Source organism: Pelodiscus sinensis, chromosome 2, assembly GCF_049634645.1.
Source record: "Pelodiscus sinensis isolate JC-2024 chromosome 2, ASM4963464v1, whole genome shotgun sequence".
Classification (NCBI taxonomy): domain Eukaryota; kingdom Metazoa; phylum Chordata; order Testudines; family Trionychidae; genus Pelodiscus; species Pelodiscus sinensis.
Window position 1 is genome coordinate 72,692,704 of NC_134712.1, and position 20,992 is coordinate 72,713,695.

A 20,992-nucleotide genomic window follows, 5' to 3' on the forward strand; every position below is an offset into this window, starting at 1 on the left:
GGCAGGAGGTGGTCCATGAGGGGAGCCAGTTTAAAAACCAGCTCCCCACACAGACTGGCTGCCTGCCAGCTTTGCGTTGCTGCCTCTGATGCAGAGGCACCAATGCGGGGTGGTAGCAGCACCCGTCCACAGAGGGTCTATGCTTCCAACAGACAAAGGCTGCTGCCTCTGAGCAGCCTCTATATGCAGCAGGCCCAAGCTCACCACAGACAGAGGCTGCTCCATGGGATGTGGAGCAGCCTCTGCAGGGAGTTCGGACCCCCTGTGGACAGGGGCTGCTGCCGCGGCAACCTCTCAGCCCCTAAGGTGCTGCTTCTTGAAAGTCAGCTCCCTATACATATTGGTTCCAGCCTGCCCCTCTCACCCTCCGCACTGCTGCCCCTCTTATCAGCCAGCTACCCACAGGCACCAGCTCCTGCTCTCCCACCCACTTGCTGCCTCTGATACTGAGAAAGTGGTGGCGGGGGGGATACATTTAGATAAGATTAGCCAGTAAGCCCAGGCTTCTGGATTAATCATGTAGTTGTCAACACGGTGACATCTGTAATACAAACCTGCACCTGCATTTGATTCCTCTTCTGTTTTACAATGAAAGGATCAGTCTCAATGTTTAATACAAGTGCTCATCTCTGGGCAAAATATATTTACCTAAAATCCATGTAGTAAATCCATTATCAGCAAACCTACAGTAAATGTGTAGGTGCGTAGAAATCTTCTGTCCCTCCCTCCAGGTACATCATTCAGAGGCTCCTACCTTATGCTTTTGTTCTAGGGTCCTACTCCCCAGGCCTTTCCCCTGTGAGTATCCAGTCTCATGGCTCATCTATTCAGACACAGTCCAACAGCTCATTTCCCTCACCAGCCTTGTGGTATTGACTCTGGTTCACAAAGATCTGCAGGCTAGGCCCTCTTCAGGCTACTAGCCCTTAGCCCTTCTCAGCTTCCCTATGAGTCTCTTGGCTAAGCCCAAGCTAGGGATGTGAACGTGTAGTTGACTATAGGATAGTCAACACACTAGTTGACTAGTCGTTCTCCCCCGTTTGTTTGTTCTTGCGGGGAGAAAAAGGGGTGCTTCAAAGTGGCAGCACCGCTTGCAGCCCAAGGCCAGCTGGAGAGTCCTTAGGCTGCATGTGGCATTTCAAAGCGGTAGCGCTGCATAGAGCCTGGAGCCAGAGGGGAAATCCCCAGCTAACCCCGGCCTCCATGTGGTGCTGCCGTTTTGAAATGCTGCAGGGGGCATGGGGCCAGTGAGGAACTGCCCACTGGCCCTATGCTCCCTGCAGCACTTTCATGGAGGCGCTCTTACCTACTAATCAAATACTTGATGAAAATTGCAGTGACTATTCAATTAGTCAATCAAAATTTAACTCCCTAGTCCAGGCTCCAGGGAGGGCTTGCAAAGCTTTCTGCACTTAGCAGATTCTCTCTGAGTGGGCTCTCACCAGTTTTTCTTTCTCCTCCAGTCTGTAGTTTCAGGCAGCCTGGTCTAATCAGACCTCTTCAGATTTTCCCTCATTTTTTTTTTATAGCCCCCATGTGTTCCATCAGCGCCTCAGTTGGCAAGCTGGAAGCATATGCTTATAGATTGTAAGGCCAAAAGAGACCATTGTGATCTGGTCTGACTTTCTATATTGCACAGGCCATAGACTCCCCCAAAATAATTTCTTGGGCATCTTTTTTAGAAAAACATCCAGTCTTGATTTAAAAGTGGTCACTGATGGAGAATCCACTGTGGCCCTTGGTAAATTGTTCCTAAATTTAATTACGCTTACCATTAAAAATGCATGCCTTCTTTCGAGTCTGAATTTGACTAACTTTAACTTTCAGTGGCAGTGAACTAGACATGCTGGATGCTTCCCAGGATCAGCCATCTTGTGACACCATTATGCTGCTGTTTTTAGCACAACTCTCTTCATCGGGATGGCAAAGCTCAACTAGCTATCATGTACTTGGGGTTTATGTCCTTGTTTGGAATGCAGGTAACACAGGGGTTTATGGAAAGCGCCACCAAATGTGCAAGGAAGGAGCTGCCATCTGTGGAAACAGAGTTGGAAAGGAGAGGATATTAAGGAGGTAGGGAAAGTCAGCACTTCTGTCCTCATGTGAGATTACATTCACTTGTCTTAGAATAATGCAAATGCCCATGTGAATGTAGAAGGCTCTTCATCCAACCCCATACATGTAGTTCCACCCTAATTAGTATTTTTTTTAAACCCAGTGTTTTCTGCCTTCACCAAAACCTGTATTCGTGCTTGTTTCCTGGGCTAAAAAGACTGTTACATAGTGTCCAACATTTCTGATCCTCTATTTCATACATCATCTCTAACTGGACTATACTAGATGTCATTGTTCTCCTTGTAATTTGCCAGTTGGATACAATCCTATAGCATCCACGGTTCTGTGGCTGGGAAAAAGCCAAGAATATGCTCCAGTTCATGTTAAAAGGAGTAGTTTCCTCCATGCCAAAGAGGCAGCTGTTGGCATCCTGGCCTTGTTATACTGCGCCTTCAATCCTCTTATTTTTCCTGGCACTGTTTTTACTGAAATGACTAATACCATGTTCAACAGGGCATTTGGATATCCAGTCAGAATCAAGATGTTTCTTTGTCTCTTGGAATAGTGTGTATAATAGTGTGAGTATTTGTGTGTATACGTGTAAGAGGGAAAAACATCCGTATTAGGTGTTCCCAGGACTTAGAAAACCTAACTAAAGACCCAAGTGAAGCAAGTAAGGTTTTAGTTCAACAAGTGTACCAAATTTGAAAGTTTAATTAAAAATCAATGGGGAATTTTAAAAGCAAAGGGAAAATAAGTAGAGAATCGAGGAACTTTTAGCCTTAAACCAGTTGTAACAAGGGAACTAACAGGTTTTCTCTCGAGAGTAATCAAAACTTGCTTATCCTGTTACCAAACGATTGTTGTCTGTGTAAAGTACTTAAGGAAGTTGCTCCCACACCCCTTTTATTTTAGATGCAACATTAAGTTATTTCAAGAGAAGTCACACATGGGTCAATTCCTTCTACATCGATGAGTCCTAAGCATGCAGAGCCACAAGGAGAGTGGGTTACTATTAATAGTGATTTCACAACCCAAAATTGTTTCCATATATCTTAGCGCACGTTTTTGTCTCTACAATTGGTTCATTATTTTGTCTTTCAGACTAGAAATGCCTATGTAATAATTTCTGAGACAGAGAAACAAATCCCAAAAAGCACTGATAAGCTGCAGTTAAGGTTGAATGCATATAGATAAACTCAAAGATAAAAACCTTAAGAACTCTGAATAATTCCAATATAAGTATTACAAACCCAGGAAAATTAAGTTTAAATTTAAATCCAAATACGTATTGAAAATCACAAGGCATCTAAACAACCATATCTGTAGTAATATTTTAAGTGGGGGAAAAGTACCTCTTCCTTTGTAGATTAGGTATAAACAATCTTGTTCTTGTAATACTAGAGTATGGTGTCTCTACCAGACAGAGTTAAGATTGTTTGGGTGCCTTTACTGTGTGTTTCCATATCTTAATGTATCTAAATTCCATTTAAATTAACCCTTAAGCTGAATTTGTAAAGTTTTTTTTTATTTTCTCTTAAAAATCATCTCCCCCATCCTCCCCAAAAAAACCCTAGAAACAACCAAAAAGGAAAAAACCAAACACACTGAAAATTCCATGCCAAACACTGATGAGAATGTTGTTTGCACAATTAAGCTCTTAAGTCCAGAAATGACGAAGTTATAGCTGCATGACTAAGTTTAACTTTATTCTGTGAACATGCTTTACAATAGAGTCCTTAATGCATTTCTCAAACATTTTGTTCTTGTGTGAGTGTTTATATTATTTTTTTACCTTAATGCCACCTTATACTAGGTATAAAGTTGTTGCTTTTATAAACCTGACACCAGAACACAACCGAGTCTATGCTTTTGCTATTGCCCTTATGATATGAGGCAATTGAATGATGATATGATAGTAATTGAATTGTATACTGTTGAAAACCTATCTTGTGTCTCTAGATTTCCTCACTGGAGAACTGGATTCATATTAGAATTCTGTTTCACAGTAGGAATGGTTAAAATGGTTTGTCATTGAGTTAGAAATAGTAGTTGCTAGTAGTTTGTTTTTGATTTAGTTATTTAGATAGCTTCAAATGTCTTTGAAACTGATTTTAGATCCTGGAGAAGATGCTTTTTTAAAAAAAAAAAATGGAGATTGCCTATCTCCCTTAAGAGGGATAAGGGATCTTTTGGAAAAGGCTTTATTTTCTGAAAGATCCACATCTAGACTGGCACTTTTTTCCGGCAAAGCTCCGTGCCGAAAAAAAGTGGCAGCCATTTTTATGCTAATGAAGCGGGGGAGATTTAAATCCCCGCTTCATTAGCAATTGCGGTACGTCTAATTTGCATCCCTTTTACGAAAAAGGGATGCAGTCTAGTCGTAGCCTGAATGAGAGGTAAAGTGGGAAGAGTGCATGAGTGCTCAGGGCAAGAACAGAATTATAATCAGTAAATTGTCAGAATATCATCCATTTAGATCTTATCCACTAACTGATGCATAATTGCCTCATTTCACTATAGCTATTAATTGGTTATTGTTGACTAGAAGAGATGAAATCTTGGACTTGTAAGTAGGATAAACTGTTTATGCGACCAGTGAATCTTATGCAATTAATTTGACTCTGCCAGTTTATTTAAAGGTATACCTCACAAGATATAGCAACATGTTCTTATACATCCAAAGAGAGTAAGGCTGTGTTCTTGTGCTTTCAATACCATGTTCAGCTTCTAGGAGGGGAGGCTGCTGCCTTAATTCCTACAATTACTGCACCCTATTGATTTAGTTCTACAACATAATTTTGCTGCTGCTTGTACTCCCTGGAGTCCTTTTTCATGTGGGTTTTTTTTTTCTGAACTACATTTCCAACTCCATGACACAGGAATGGATTTTACAGAAGGGGTAATGAGGGAACTCACTTTAACTGTTTAATCTTACATAGGATAGAACAACAATTAAAACATAGGCTTTTTTAAGATTACAAGTTTTTTTATTTTTAAATTTAAATAACATCCATACAATATGAAGGTATAATAAAAACAAAAGTTCTCTCCTAAGAAACATAACATAGTTAAAGCATCTTATTTAAATAAACTATATTTTCACTTGCTCTACATCTAATAAATGACAAATCCACAAATGAGCCCTCAGCAACAAATGAAAATGAACAGTTTTACTACAGAGCTGTAAACATAGTTAACTAAAGTTTTCTATATAATGTTAATTAACATTTACATATTTATGTTAACAAGACAATATGAAATGTATACACAAAATACCAGTTAGTTTCTTAAATGATGAATGTCCTCTGTTTTGCTTTTTCTGTTGCTGTACCACTGTCATGTTGGGGGACTATACATCGTTACTATCAGTAAGGTTTTAGCAAATCTACTAATACAGATTTGAAATACTCTTTTAAGTGGTGAGAATGAGTGTCTCAGCAATAAACAATAGGAATTGATTATGACAATGGACCATAGTGAAATTTCATGGTACATAGGTAATACTTGGCTAACCATATTGTCAAACAGGAAATCATTGGTCTATTAGTTAATTAAGTAAGGATTTTCAATTAACAAGGGGCCACATTCTGTAACCTTTATTTATGTTGATTGGTATTTGCTCAGGCTAGCAAACCCATTCAAGCAAAGTTTCAATGAGTTTTGGGTTCAATGAGTTATGGGTTCTCAATGTGTTCAGAATTCCTTCAATTCTCTCACATTGGAAAATTGCATTTCACTGTTTTGATGGAGAATTCTTTAAGACCCAATAGAAGTATCAGTATTCTACTACCTGGGAAATAAAATGGAATGGGATATAAATTAAAATTAATGTTTCAAATTATCTGAGAGAAGGAAAATATACATCCTAATCACAACAGGTATTCAAAATAGAGGAAACAGGAACCTCTGAGATTTCCATTGGCATATTGTTCATGAAACAAACACCTGTCATCTTCCAAGCACATCTTTCCTTTTTTTTGAGGCAAGGGTCAGTTGGATTAAAAGATCCAGCCCTTGAATAGGTTAATATAATTGCGTCAACAAATGGTGACCCACTTAAAAGCAATACATTAGCAGTAAAAAAGCTGGCTATATGGATTGTTCACAAAAGCCAAAAGATGGAAGATTACTGCATAAAAGATGACAAACAGGGAATATAAATAGGTATGTTAAAATAGAGGCAAAGGAACATCTATCCTTTTAAAGATCTAATAGCTTAGAGTAAGAACATCATCCCTCCAACATCTATAAAATTAGAAAATAGATATAATAGTCCCTTTAATCAATTTCTCTTTCATTAGTAGGCCAATCTTATTTTAGAGAGCATGCCTCAATCAGGCTTTTCACAATTAAAATATTTTACTTTCTTGAACTATAAAACCAGTCTGAGAATTCTTAATACTACTCCCATTTGTCTGATCACCATACGAGGTTTCTAAATGACTAAGCTCAAAATACTTTACCTTTGGGAGATTTTTTTCTTTTGTGATAGCTTATGTAAGATGTAGCCCATGAAAACTGCAAGCAGAATGATAATCAGAAAAGCTGTCAGTGTTGTCCAAGCATGTATGTTAGACTTTGGGAGGGCACCAGTGACACACACACTGACAATTGCAGACAGTTCACAGTAACTATATAATGGGTCCACAACAATAGCTTTAAATACATAAAAGCCATTATAGTGTGAAAAGATTATCTTGTTTTTATTTTGACCAAGAATTTGATATTTGGCTGAGGGTGATACTAGTTTAGGGCCGTCGTGATTCTTACAGCTTACATAGTTCATTCTGTTCCATGCAGTATGAGGATTTGGAGAATCTTGCTTTTGCATCATAGCCATCCAATTCTGAGGTTGAGATACACAATTGGCTTCTGCAGCGGTCAAGAGATAATCATAATTATACATGCCATTGACTTCAAACATAACAAAGTCAGCGGAAACATATTCCACAAATGCATTGTTTTCCCACAGTTCAAGGACTGGCAGCCACGGAGTATCATAATACTGCAGAAGGGGACACTCTAGTTTATAATAGTCATATGGAACTTTAAGATCACTTTGATCTAGCTGCGGTGTGGCAAGAAAATGGGGGTCATATATATCGTGGTCAATTGTATAAGTGAAGCTATTTTGCAGCATGCCTTGTTTAAAGAGGCCTTTGCTGCATGCTGTTGTGTTTTTAAAAAATTTAATGTATTTAGTAGGCGGGCAACCTATGTTGACAAGTGCAGACAAAGGATGTATGTCAATGCAGCAGACGCCTTTGTTGAGGACATCCACGGTAAGAGTAGCCATCCCACCAGAGAGGAAGGAGCCACTGAAATGAGGGTCTGCCATGCCAGAGAAGTACTGCTGCAGCAGCTGCATGTACAAGCTGTACTTAGTGTGCCCGTCATATGTGTATCCATCCTCTGTGATCTTTGCCTGGAAACCTAGCACATGGGGGTTGCTCACAGTCACTATTGGAAAGGCACCAGTACCTGGCTTTGGCACAAATGTGACATTAAGGTTCAGCTTCTGGTGCATATCAATGTAATAGATCTTGTTGTGAAACTGGCCCCTGAGGATCTCCACTGGGCACTTTTGCAGGTATGGCCATAGCTCCGTGAGCATCGACTGCACTTTGAAGATGCATTTCCAAAAGGTATAAGCCTGGGTGCCATTGCTGGGCACAAGGCTCAATAGGGTTAGCATCCCTACTTTGTTAAACATCAGCACAGCATTGCATATGCCCTTTTGGCTGGTGTTGCTCTTTCCATTTTGCACCATAGATGTGGAGACCATATCTAGGCTTCCATAGAAAAGCTGATGGTCCCGGGTGAGGGCTGCAATCTCGGTTTTGCTAATGGCCACGTGGCAAAGGCCATTGCCAGGGAAAGGATGGGAGTTCCTGGAAAACTCCAATACAGTTACTGGCTCCACAAGCAAGCCGTTATTGGAGGAGACCAGCAGCGTGTCATTGTTCCAGAGGATGGTGAAGCCCCACAGGTGAGGATGCTGGATACGATGGATATCATGGCCCCGTGTGGACTTCAAGTGAAAGCCCATTGAGATGTGACTGGATGTCTGGCTCAGGTTGCCATTGGTGTATATGAAATAGGCCTCTCCTCCTTTCCTTTCTCCATCGCTGTGGCGGATGAGCACCCCAGTCTGGGAGAGGGAAACAAAATTGTAGACACCAAGCAGTACCCCTGGAAGTTCTGGACTCAGCTTCACGGGGGTGAACGAATAGCCCCCATTCTCTGACAGGAAGATGTGGCTTTTGGAGGGTGAATGCCCAATCTCATAGGCGAAAATCTTCATACTGATGTCTTTACAGGCTAGGTCCTGCCCTGGGTAACAGCAGTGGGTGTTTGATAGCTCAGTGACCAAGGAATCGATCCCCTGCGCTAGGATCCATTCTTCTTCCCCAGCCTTAAAGTAGTAGGAATAGACCCGTCCATTTATCACCATTGCTAACTTCGTCCTCTTCACAAAGGCAGCAGCACTGACTAAGGCGCTGGAGGGCTCTAGCTCATTAGGGATGGTCAGTGGTGGGATGCTGGTCCGAAACCCATTTGTGCTGAGGAAAATCTTCTCTCCCAGGTACAAGGCTGGACTGGGATGTCCCCAGGGGTCATCCTCATTACATGGGTACTGTAGAAGGAAAGGTTCAGGGTGGCTGAAATTCAGGACAGTGCCTGACCCCTTGTCCTGGGTACTGAAGGACAGACCTGAGTACAGTAACCTCTCCTCATTGCATGACCAGGAATCAATGCTTCCCCTTGCAAGCCACAGCCATAGCCAGAGTTTAGCTAGTGAGATTGGCCAGGAGCAGGGCATTAGTAGTGCTCTTATCAGAACCATCCTCTTCTACCAACTTAGTCAGGAGGTTGATGCCTCACGCTCCTTATCGACATCAGCTCAAAATGGCTCCTGGCTCGTCTCACTTCCTGCTGTAAAATGTTAGAAGGAAGTTCCGAGAGGCAGTTGGGGGCTGGGCTGGGCTATGGGTGGGAGCTGTTCTGAGTGTTTCCAGTATAGTCTCTGTCATGTGTAAAATGTCAGACACTCCCCAGTTTGTAACTGATACTGTACTGCTGACAATGGCCCTGATGGATAGATTTACCTCATACTTGATTTACCCCAATGGGCAATAGCCCTTACAGTCAGTTGTGCCTAATGCTAATTTTCTAAAGGATCTCTACTTGCCACTGGTGCTCCTGACCATACAATCCATTGCAGCTATGGACAATGGCTCCAATCAGTAGTTTGAGTCTCTCTCCTCCGCAAGGGACAACAACCTCTGACTACCTAGAGCAGGCGTGAGCCACTGGCTCTGGCCTGCGGGCACTGCGGGGAGCCCCAGGCAGGCTCCCTGCTTCTCATCCTGCTCTCATGCTGCTCTCACACACAGCTGTGGGGCAGTTTTTCTTTAAAATCTGAGAGTCCAGAGGGGAGTGGGAAGCTTTAGGAGCTGCTGTTACCCCAAGCACACTCCCATTGGTCAGTTTCTGGCCAGAAATAGGCCAATGGGAGCTGCTTGTTTCAGTAACAAGCAGCCATGAAGCACAGGGGCTCTAGAGCGCATGGCTGCAGCCTGTGTGAGAGTGGGACAGGCAGGGAGGCTGATTCAGGAACCACTGCTGGCAGGTAAGTCTCTTGGTAGAGCCTACCTCTGGCACTCCAGTCACTCCCTTCCCCAACCCTCTGCCTCCTACTCCACATACTCAATACCTGCTCCCCCATACCTATATTCCCCCCCGATCTAGCACCCCAACCCCCTGCCCAGATCAGTCCCCTACTGCCCTAGCTCACAACCCAAATCACTACACCCTCTCCTGTACCCCAGTTCCAACCCCTAATGCCCCAGGTCACAATTGCCTCCTTTACCCAAACTCCCTCCCTTACCCCAAACTCCCTTCTGCACCCATTCTACACCCCAGACCCTGCACCTCCTCCAGTAATAATATGGAAGAGTGATGTTCCAAATTCTTGGAGTCGTCCTCCCATAAAAACTTATTGCCCACCCCTGACCCAGAGGCTAGTAGCACTGCAGTTATCTCAAGAGTGCTTCTATAATTGCTTTGTCACTGTGCCTGATTTGGGTCATAGCTGAGAGTGCCAAGTTCAGAACAGACTATAGGAAACATGGCAGATACCCCCAAAATTGATGGTTTATTCCAGTGGTCCCCAACCTTTTGGGGCTGCTGGGCACCAGGGGGTGGGGCCACTCACACACCGGGCACCCGGGGGTGGAGCCGCGCCCACGCCCAGGGGCAGAGCCACCCATGCACTGCACTCTTGGGGCCGGTGCTGCTCCTGTGCTGCGAGCCCAGGGGCGGGACTGTCCATATGCCACGTGCCTGGGGCCGGAACAGCCCATGCACCACATGGCCGGGGGGCAGGTCCGCCCATGTGCTGTGCGCCCGGGGCAGCGCCGCCCCTGGGCCAGATGCCCAGGGGCGGGGATGCCCATATGCTGTGCACCTGGAGCCGGCACTGCCCACATGCCCGGGGGCGGGGGCGGCCCCAATCACTCAGCAGGTGCACAGAAATGGCCCAGGAGGCACCATGGTGCCCACGGGCACTGCGTTGGGGACCACTGACTTTATTCTATCATTAGAAGTCACCAAACCAGTAACAAAAGTGAATCCTCTATCACTTTTAGTAAAAAGGAGCCAAAACAATCCCCTATAGGCAAGCCACCCCATCTCACTACCCAAACACCTGGACTTTTGTTATATAAGTGTATTAAAACTATAACCACTACATATGAGATTTTTTTTCCAGTTCCAAAGAATCAGCTACACACCCTAGGCCAATCTATATAGATGGGTTGGAATCTGTATCATTGCTGATTGTCAAGAGCAGGTTAATCCTACACCTGTCAGGGATGGTCTAGATCAGTGTTTCTTAAACTCTGTTCTGTGGCACACTGGTGTGCTGCGAAGAAGTCAGGTGTGCTGCAGAGAACAACAGAATTTAACATGGTTGCCCTTAAAGGGGCAGGCAACCTTTTTTCCCCTCAATAACGTTCCCTGTGACCCTTTTTCCCCTCCAACCTTTTTTTGGCTCAACAAAAAATCATTGGTGTTCCTCATTAAAAAATTGTTTGGTGTTCCTTGGTCTTAAAAAGTTTAAGAAACACTGGTCTAGAATATTTAGTCCTACCACGAATATTTAGTCCTACCACGAGTGCAGAGAACCAGATTAGATGACCGGTTGAGGTTTCTTTCAGTGTTATGATTCTATAATTCAGCTCTTAGTACACTACAGTCACTCCTTCAGTAAAACTAAACTAGAGATTATTTAATGATAAAAAGAGCTATTAATTGGTTAAAGGAATCACACATTACAGTTGATTTCAGAGTCTGTAGGTCAGGGTTATAGCAGTGATGGTAATTCTGCTAGCTTGCAATAAGTTTGTGGATCATATAAAAGATTGGGGGTCATCAGCAATATGCTCTAATCTTTTCCATCTATGTGCAGAATAAATTTGTTTGTGCACAAAGCATATGTATGAAGCAAAAAACCTAGCTGTGGGCACTCTGCCAACCAGCTGCTCAGCATTTGAATTTCTTCTGAACAGCTGCACAAGCACCCAGCTTCCAGGGAAAACTGGTCATCAGTAGTTTGTTCACTGCTTCCCTTTCCTGACAACCATAGTTTAGAGATGTAGAGAAGGAACGATGACCAAAAATGATGTGCTAATTCCTTTTGTGAATTCATCCCTTAGTGCAGAACGATGGAAGCTTTTTTGAGTCAGGGGCTGCTGATCCACAGAAAAATCAGCCGGGGGCCATGCATAAGTGAGAAGCCTCTGACAGAAGGGAAAAGACACCCCCCACATGCCCTTTGAACACCAGAGCCTCCAGGCACCAGGCTCGTAGATTTTGTGTGCTTCAGCTCAACGGGTGGGTGAGTGGGGGGCTGGCGGGACAGCATGGACTCTCCAATGCTGAGTCTTAGAGGCCAGGTTCAGCCCGCAGGCCTGAGGGCTCCACTCCTGCCATCGAGTTTTAAAAATGGTATTTCTGCACTAATGAACAGACATGGCTGTTCTCTCAGTTGCTTGTTCCAGTTAAGCCAATTCATTGTTCTTGAATATTGCTGTCAGCTAGTGCCCACTCAGCTCCCAAAGTCTCTGTTCACCTGGCTTCACAGTATAGGAATATCATACTCTTTCTTCTGTTGATGGAAATGTATAAGGAAAAATGGGAAGTGGATAAAAGCATCTGTAGTTCTAGAGTGATGCACTGACCATCTGAGCAGTTTTCCCTTGAGGACAAATTCTTTAAAAACTAAGCCCTCAAAGAGGCTGCAAAGTCATCTTCCTTCCCCACTTTTATTTCTCTGAAGACAAGTGGGTGACATTGGCTTTAAGAAATTGAGACTTAAGAACAAAAACAAACCCTGATTTGGCTTAAATTTTGAAAATGATTAAGACTTTTTCGAGGAGAAAGCTCTCAGTGAATGGCATCTTCGAGTGCCCTCAATTATGCATCCCTGAATTACAAATTTTAATACAACATATACTAAATACTTTGAACTTAGCTTTGTCTTCCTGTGAAGCATGGTTTAGGAGTTCTCTCAGAGGGTATATCTACACTACAGAGTGTTGTTTTGGAAAAACAGAATTTTTTTCTGAAAAAATGTCAATTATGTCCACACTGCAACCTCGTTCTTCCAAAAGAAAATGGAAAGAACGGACGGGTTTTTCTAGCATTGGTAAACCTCTTACTACTAGGAAGGAGCCTTTTTCCAAAAGAGCTCTTTCAGAAAAAGGTGTGTGTGGACAGGGAAGAGGGAGTTCTTTCAGAAGAAGAGGAAAAAGGAAAAAGCACAGGTGCCCTGGTGGCCACTCTGTCCATAGTAATCACAGCTTAAGTGCAAGATAGCATTCATTCAGTGTGGACGCTCTCTTTCGAAAAAGCAGATTGCTTTTTCAACGAGCTTTGGCTTTGTGGACGGTCTCTTTCAGGAGAAGTTTTTTCGGAAGATCTGTTCCAGAAAAGCTTCTTCCGAAAGAAGCCTGCAGTCTAGACGTAGTCAGAAATATTCATTTTTCCTCACAACAAAAGTCTTCTGAACTAAAACCCTCACAGATGCTGTTCGGTTATATTATTTTTGGCTCTATAAAGAGAAAGAAAAGTTTAATAGCTAAAGTTAAAAGTGGGAAAAAGAGCACTTTTCCCAATGTTCCAGTACTTGGCAGGTACCTGCCACTGCAGATTCTGTTTATAGAGAAGTGCACTGAAAGAATACTATTCCAGAAGATCATTCATACAGGTGTTTGGTCTCTGGTTCTGATGCAACAGTTTTTACTCTTAAAAATTTTCAGTGTCTCTGTGGTTTTGGAGATCTCTGTCGTCCACTGTGAATGGGTTACATTGGCTATCAGAAAACTAGTCACCCGGCTGTCATTTCCAAGGGCAAGACATGTAACCATCTGATTGAAACAGCCACACACTGTCCTGGTACACAAAATAGAGTGAAAACAGCCCTTACTCTCTGCAATGTGCTTTCTGGCAAGATTATTATTCACTATTATTTATTCATATCACTGTTGCTTTCTTATGGTTTTCATATGAGTTAGCTTATTTTTGTTTTAAAACATATATCTGCATTGTAGGAGCTCAGGAACAAATAAAAACATGAACCATGAACTTTCACTGTGTGATATTAATTAAACCCTGAAATTACAGGTTTTATGGGCTTTCTGGTGAAAGTTGGGATATGATTTTGCTTCACTGAAATTATTCTTTGCATTTTCATTCTTTTCAGTCTCTCTCTCTCTCTCTCTCTCTGAGAATATTAAAGGGAGTACAAAACAAGTTTGAGACTTGCCAAACACAAAGACTTCAGTGGGCCTGGGTTTTACCTAAAACTCTGACTTACTGTTGCTACCTCAGATTATTTCTGAATATTTTAAAAACCAGAAATGTCTGCCATAAAAATCATTTTGGAAATTTAATAAAAACTTCAATCATTTCTCATATGTACATTGCCACATTCATTGGAATGCTAGCTACAGTTAAACCTATACTATGCATTAATTTCCATTGGAAATCTCAATATATATTCTATTCCAGCTTCTCACTACTTCTGGTATCAAATTATTCTTGTGGACAGCAGTATTTCAGGGAGATATAAACGAGGATACAAGAGCAGGGAAAAAAATCCCAGTATTGTTTTCTAAATTTTTTTCACCATGAAGTTGTGATGAGAGACCTATCAGAAATTATACCAAAATTGATTTCTTGGTGAAACACATTTAATTGTAATGCGTTTATACAACTTTACAAGAAAAAACTCATTAATTTCTAAAACCTGTCTTAAGTATTGAGCTCCCCTCATTTGATTAAGTATTAGTTGATACCTCAGTTAAACAACTATACTATGACAGAGGCAGATTATAAACTATTGAAATGTTTTATCTAAATTCAATTGACGTTTGATTGTACAGTAGACTTCCAATAATCCGGCACCTTTAGGACCCAAGGGGTGCTGGATTGTTGGATACGCCGGAGTATCAGGAGGTACTCCAGCAGGGGCGGCTGTGACGGGTCTGCTGGGACCCGCACTGCGACTGGCGGTGGGGGGGAGGTGTTGGTGGGGAACAGTGCGGTGAGGGACGAACCCTCTGCCGTTTTGCAGGGAGGCAGGGAAAGCCCCGTACAGCCGCCAGCGACAGGCCAGCTGGGGCTGCAAGCAACAGCAGCAGACTTGGGGAAGTGGCTGGCAGAGCACTTGGGGTGCTGCCGGGTTGGTCCCTTAGCACCGCCCCTCACCTGAGCGGCGCTGCGGGACCAACCCCGCAGCACCCCAGCAGCTGCCCCTGCTGGAGTACCTCCTGATACTCCGGCCCTCGCAGCGCCGTTCCCCACCCCCACGGCCAGACGCAGTGCGGTCCTAGCAGATCTGTCAGAGGGGTATAATCCACTTCCCCTCTCCTCCCCTCCCCTTCCCTTTCCCAGCCCATGAGTGTGCATGGGGCTCACAGGAACTCCAACTGTCCGGCAGGATGGAGCACTTCCGGGTTCTAGTTGGTGCTGGACTATCAGGAGTGCCGGACCACTGGATGCTGGACAATTGGCGTTTTACTGTATAACAGTATGCAATGGACTTTAGTTTTTCACACTAGAATAGAGTATTATCCTTCCACTCTGATATACTACCTAGATCCTTTCAGCATATTGCATGCCTGACAAAGTGAGAGAGTTCACCTTTCATCTTTATTATACTGATTCATAAAACTGAGCTGTAGGTTTTCATTTGCTGAATGATCTAAACTAGATAAATGCTTTAAATATGGTGTTGACAACCTTGCAAACACCTGTGAATAGCAACACAGAGCTGAATAAATCTGTGTGACTGTAAATACTCAGAGAGTCATTGGTATCCTTATAACACTCCTTACTGAAACAAATGCCATATTATAATTTCCAGCAAGTCTCTATAGCTGTATTTAATGTATTTAAAGAAATTAGTTTTCTTTAAGAAACCATATGCACTTGTAGAAAGGGAGCGAAGCACCTATATAATGACATTGAAAACTAGACTGGGCCATGTTTTCAGCTGATATAAATGTGCATTGTTGCATCAGATCCTACGTTTCTAGATGATTTTTTTTTGTTTAACATTATGGCAATTACATTGCCTACATGGATGGTTGAGGCAGCTGCCACAGTCCCCCACAGCACAGGGTGTGGGTTGACTGCCCCAAACCGTGTCTCCTTCCTGAGCTGGGTGCAAGAGTGCTGATGTGCTCCATGGGTCCCTGGCAAGGTGTAGGGGGAAGTTATCTCTGTGCCCTGTAAGGGGCAGGGCCAGGGCAGCCACCCCTCAGCTCCAGCATTCCCCCACCCTTCCAAGGCAGCCCAAATAGCTGCCCATAGTGTGCTGTTCAGCTCTCTGGTGGCAATGTAAAGGCTCCAGGCTGCTGCCACAGTATCAGCATTGGCAGCAGGAAGCCCAGGGTTCCTTTAAATTGTTGGGCCTGGAAGCAACTGCCCTCTTCCTCCCACCCCTCCATCCCATCAGTGAGCCTACCTGAGTGTTAAGGATGCACAGCATCCTGATGTGCTCTGTGATATTGCCTAGCAAGCTGACCACATAAAAGGCTGGTGCCTGCACTTTACTTTTCTTCTGGGCTCTGACCGGTGTATTGCCTGCAGTTATAAGTCACCACATCATTCTTTAGAGTATTTGTACTCTTTGAAATCATTAAAAACAATAAAGAACCTATTACATGTTAAAAAGCTTACCGGTGGTCACCCCCGACCGCCCATTTTGGGCTTTGATATGTCAGTCTGTCACAACCTGCCACTGGGTTTTTGCATAACTGGAGGTGGGGAATTTGCATTAACCTCTCTGTAGCAGTTCCCCATGAAATCCACTTCTCACTTATTGTCTCAAAAGTCCTTTATTGTCTGGCATTTCAATATAGCCCTCTGAGCTCCCAGGCAATGTTCCATCTAACTTTTTCATCCATGAGTGGAATAAATGTTATGTTTGCAAAAGCATGTGCAGATGTGCACCACCAATAGAAACATACACTGTTGGCGGTGGGAGCTCTGCTAATCAGCAGAGTGGCACCTGAATCTTTCCTGGGCGGTTGCCCAAGGGCCCACCTTATGGGGAGCACTATTCCCAAGGATCACATCACAATTTCCCCCTGGAGGGATCACCTAGAATCCTGACCCAAAACAATACATCACCTTTGCATTTAATACAATAAGTTTTTTCAATAATATTGCAGGGAATTGTCATACCTGTCACAGATGCCTATGTCTTTTTTTTAATTGAATAGTGAGACACATTCTGAATTTCTCCACCATTTTATTTTATCTCCATTCAAGTAAAGCTCAATGTCAATGGGAGTTTTGCCTGAGTAAAAAGTGAGTAAGGGCTCCAGGATTTGGCACGATGAAAGGAGACGTGGCTTTCCTCCCTCCATCCTTTGCATATTTCTTCATCCCCTAACATCTCTTCATTTCCTTTTACATAATTTTTCTATTATGGCAGTTATGCGAGTCAGTGCCTCAGAATAATTCAGTAATACCAATAACACCTCTAGTTTCAATCTTTAATAATAAAAGAAATGTGCAAAAAGCACATTCATTGTCTTATCCAAAGAACAAAACATATGCTGAGGAGGAAGGTGGTTGAGATAAATGTAGTGTAATCCTTAAAAAGTCAGTGTGTGATGTGAATGTTTCTTTGTTTCATAATCTGCTTGGAGTCACAAAGTTATAAATATAAGAATGTAAAAAAAGAAAAATGTTAGGTTTTGAAGAAATGTGGTAATCAGTTGTGCAGGTCTGTGGTAAGAACCTCTTGATATTAAAATGAACATAACATGTATGCATGCTTGGAAGGATTAGATTTTTATTGGTAAACATCAATTTCACCATACACACATACCACATGAAGAAAAAATATTTTCATTGATAACTGAAAGTTTGGAAAGTCAAAATAAAAACACCATTTGAGAACTTATTGGAGTTGGATTTAAGAACTTTTACTTTGTATTTTTTGACACGATGGGGACAAATTGTGTTTTTAACTATTATTAAAATTTAAACTTTTGACTGTGTCTACAATCATCAAATAAATATTGTCTGACTTCCTCCGTTGTCTGCTATCCCCATAATGTCATGCAACTGTGAAAATTAAAATAAAAATTGAAAAAAGCTTAAACCTTATCATTTTGAACTGTAAAAATTTGAAAGGTTAAACATTGAAAAAATGTGAATAAAAATTGAAGTTATACAAAAAGTCAAATTCTGCCAAGCCTACATAAAAACACAAAATAACTTGAATTTATATCCATAATTCTCACATTTTTCTGGGACATCTTTTAGAAAATATTTCAGGCTATGATGACCCTGCTCCATACTGACCATAAAACCCTTACTACTGCACTGCTGGTGGTGGCAGGGCTGCCCAGCCAGCAGCTGCCACTTGCACATTTCCCCCCCCCCCCCCCATATTCTTGCAACCTCCTTTCGGTTCCCCAACTTGAGAAACACTGCTCTCTATGTTATCATCCCTGCTTCTCTTTACTGTTTTAAAAATACAATAGAAAAAAGAAGATAGAGTTCATGCTCATCAAGTAATAACTGTAATAAGTATGATAATACCAGAATACAGCCAGGAATAGTCAAGGAATGCTTCCTAAATTAAACCCAGCTTGTGATAGTTCTTGTAATACATTTAATTATAATTTTCTCACGCTGGCTTTTATGCACAGAGGTTATTACATCAAGGACTCTGTGGTAAGTTAACTAGTGGAAAAATCATGCAAAGCCCAAGCATTGATCTATACATGAGCACTAATTTCACAGAGCATATTACTTGGCCAGTGAAAGCTCTTCAGTTACTTGTTTTCAGTGTGCATTAGCACAATATAAGGCCTCCTTAGTGGCTCTGTTTTGACTGCTCTGCCTGAGGTCTGAGGAATTCTTTCATCCTAATCATGTTATGAGCAGGACTGCTGTTTTACATTTTGCACTATAAACACAGGCACTGCTGTATGTGTGCTCCGGGGCTAGAGCACCCATGGAAACAAACGGGTGTTTGGCAGCTGGCGGGAGGTGTTTGTGGGGAGGTTGCAGATGGGAGTGTAAAGAGAGCAGGGCCCCACAGGAAGGGATAAAGTGGCTTCAAGACAGAGCAGGTACATTGCCTTGGGGTGGAGCTCTCAATAAAAGTCAGAGTCTGTGACTATAAAGTCCCTTGTGATATGATAAACTAACATGAGAAATTGAAATTACTACTCTAAGACATGTCCCTGAGCTAATCTATTTGTTGCATCTTCCCTTGTCCCTAAATCCAAAATAATTTATCATTTTACTTTTAATCTGTAAATTACTTGTTGTGATAGGGCATCTATCCCACACAAGGCCTTAGTAAGTAAAAAGGGACAGTGAACTGTGGGACAGGTTGCACCTACAGGAGAGTCGAGGCTGATAAGGTCTATTGGCTGATGAAGCCCAACTGGGCAGAGGAACCAGGCTAGTCATAGAGAGGAAATTGGTAAGGGAACCCGGAAAGAAGGAGTCCTGCATTCACTTCTCAAGAGAAAAGGGGTGTTGGGCACAGACCAATGAGAGCTGTTGTGTAAACCCTGAGATTTTGCCTTGGAATAAAAACTGTGGCAAGAACCCACGAGGAAGTGAAATAGCCACAGGGAAGAAGCAGAGGCAAAAGAAGCCCAGAAAGGGGATAGAAGATAGGAAGACAAGGTAGGAAACAGCCCAGGGAAACTGCAATGGGGTCAGAGGTTGAGCAGATGGTTGTAGGCCATAGGGTCCCTGGGCTGGAAGTCAGTTATGGGTTGGCCTAAGTTGCCCTACCAGCCCCTGGGGATGCAACATAGGGGCAGTGGAGCATAAGACTACCCCAGATAGCTTGTCCAGTAGGAGTTTGATACTTCAGGGAGCCCTGTAGTGACATGAGCAGAGGGCTGAGCTATAAGTGGGAGTAAATTCTTTCCAGAGAGAGAGACACACACACACCTCACCCACACCCTGGAAGTGAGAAACTTTAAAGAAGAGGGTGTCAGAATGCATGAATTAATCCCGCTGAATTGGCCCTAAGGAACCACCACAGTAGTGAGTACTGAACCCTGTGACACTTGTGCAACCTTCAATCTCTATGCATTTATATAGTGTTCTATGGCATCCCATTTAGACATAGTCCAGTGCCAGGCAAATTGAGATTTCTCATGCCAAATGGTATATTTAGCATCAGTCAAAATGGAGAGAAAAGGTCACTCTAATTAAAGATGTGTGAACAGATTCGCTGTGGATGTAACACAACTGACTTCAGTGGACTTAGGCCGACAGAAACTTCTGTGATGACTAGAAAAACCTGCTGTGCTTTCCATCTCACCCTCCTACCCCCACTTCCGAAACAGTCCTGTATCCAACAAAGTGTGGCATCTTTTAATGGGAGCATTGCCTTACAAACATGACACCCAGGGCTGGATTACCCAATAGGTAGACTAAGCATGTGCCTAGGGCACCAGCAAAGCAGGGGCATGAAAACAAATGAGATTTTTGTTTTTGAAAAAATTTGATATTTGATATTTCAAAAAAAGCATCGAAGTCGTCATCATGGGAAAAATCAGAACTCCACAGAATGCTCTTTTTCTTAGCTGAAAAAAATAAAAAACCCTCAGAGAACAACATGTCAGGACAGACTTGATTCACTTTCCCTATTGTGTATGGAAGTGGACATGCTTCGTCGAGTCAGCTTCGATGAACTTATCCAGAATTTTGCAATCAGAAAATCCAGAAAGAAGCTATTTTAATTTCAGCATACATGTAAGTTTCGTGTCATTTCGAAAAATAAAATTTTATTTTACGGCATAGTATTGTTTTTATTTTGAATTACATATGGGGGGGAGCATAATCTTTTCAGTGCTTAGGGCCTCTAAAGGTCTTAATCTGGCCCTGATGACACCCCAGAACCAGACAATTACCACTTCTTATGCTAGTACCTTACTTCAGGATGGTGCATCATGATGTTTGACAGTGTAACTATAAAAACTACAGGCAGTAGGTAAACAGCAGATTATTCTGCCCATGGACTAATACTTGTTTGGAACAGCTGGTATGTCTAATTATACATAATATTTTCTGTATATCACTGATGTCTGGATGAGAAAGGGAAAGGTTATCTAGAAATATTATATAGATATGACAGATATAGTTGCTCTCTGATACTCTCATTAGCTTAACCAATGCTTTTAAAACAGTTGACAGTTGTTTATCTTTTCTGATTGTTAATTGCTAATTGTGCATTCATAATCTTCTTTTCTTGTATATGTTTGAGGGTAGATTTCCCTATCCATCCCTCTTTATCATTTTCTTTTGGTATCTGCGGTATTTTTTTCTTTTAAAATCCTTAGAACGACAACCTCCTGTTGCTGTTTCTGTTCTG

The 20,992-nt window shown here is 42.4% G+C and overlaps 1 protein-coding gene across 1 annotated transcript in view; it reads right to left on the bottom strand.

Moving 5' to 3' along the window:
• Window positions 1-6,517: 6,517 nt before the first annotated feature.
• Window positions 6,518-20,992, bottom strand: part of CATSPERD (catsper channel auxiliary subunit delta) — a 29,020-nt gene continuing 14,545 nt past the window's right edge. Inside the window, exon 3 of the mRNA XM_075919822.1 lies at window positions 6,518-8,695. Coding sequence (XP_075775937.1) covers window positions 6,518-8,695 — 2,178 coding nt within the window. The remainder of the gene's footprint in view (window positions 8,696-20,992) is intronic.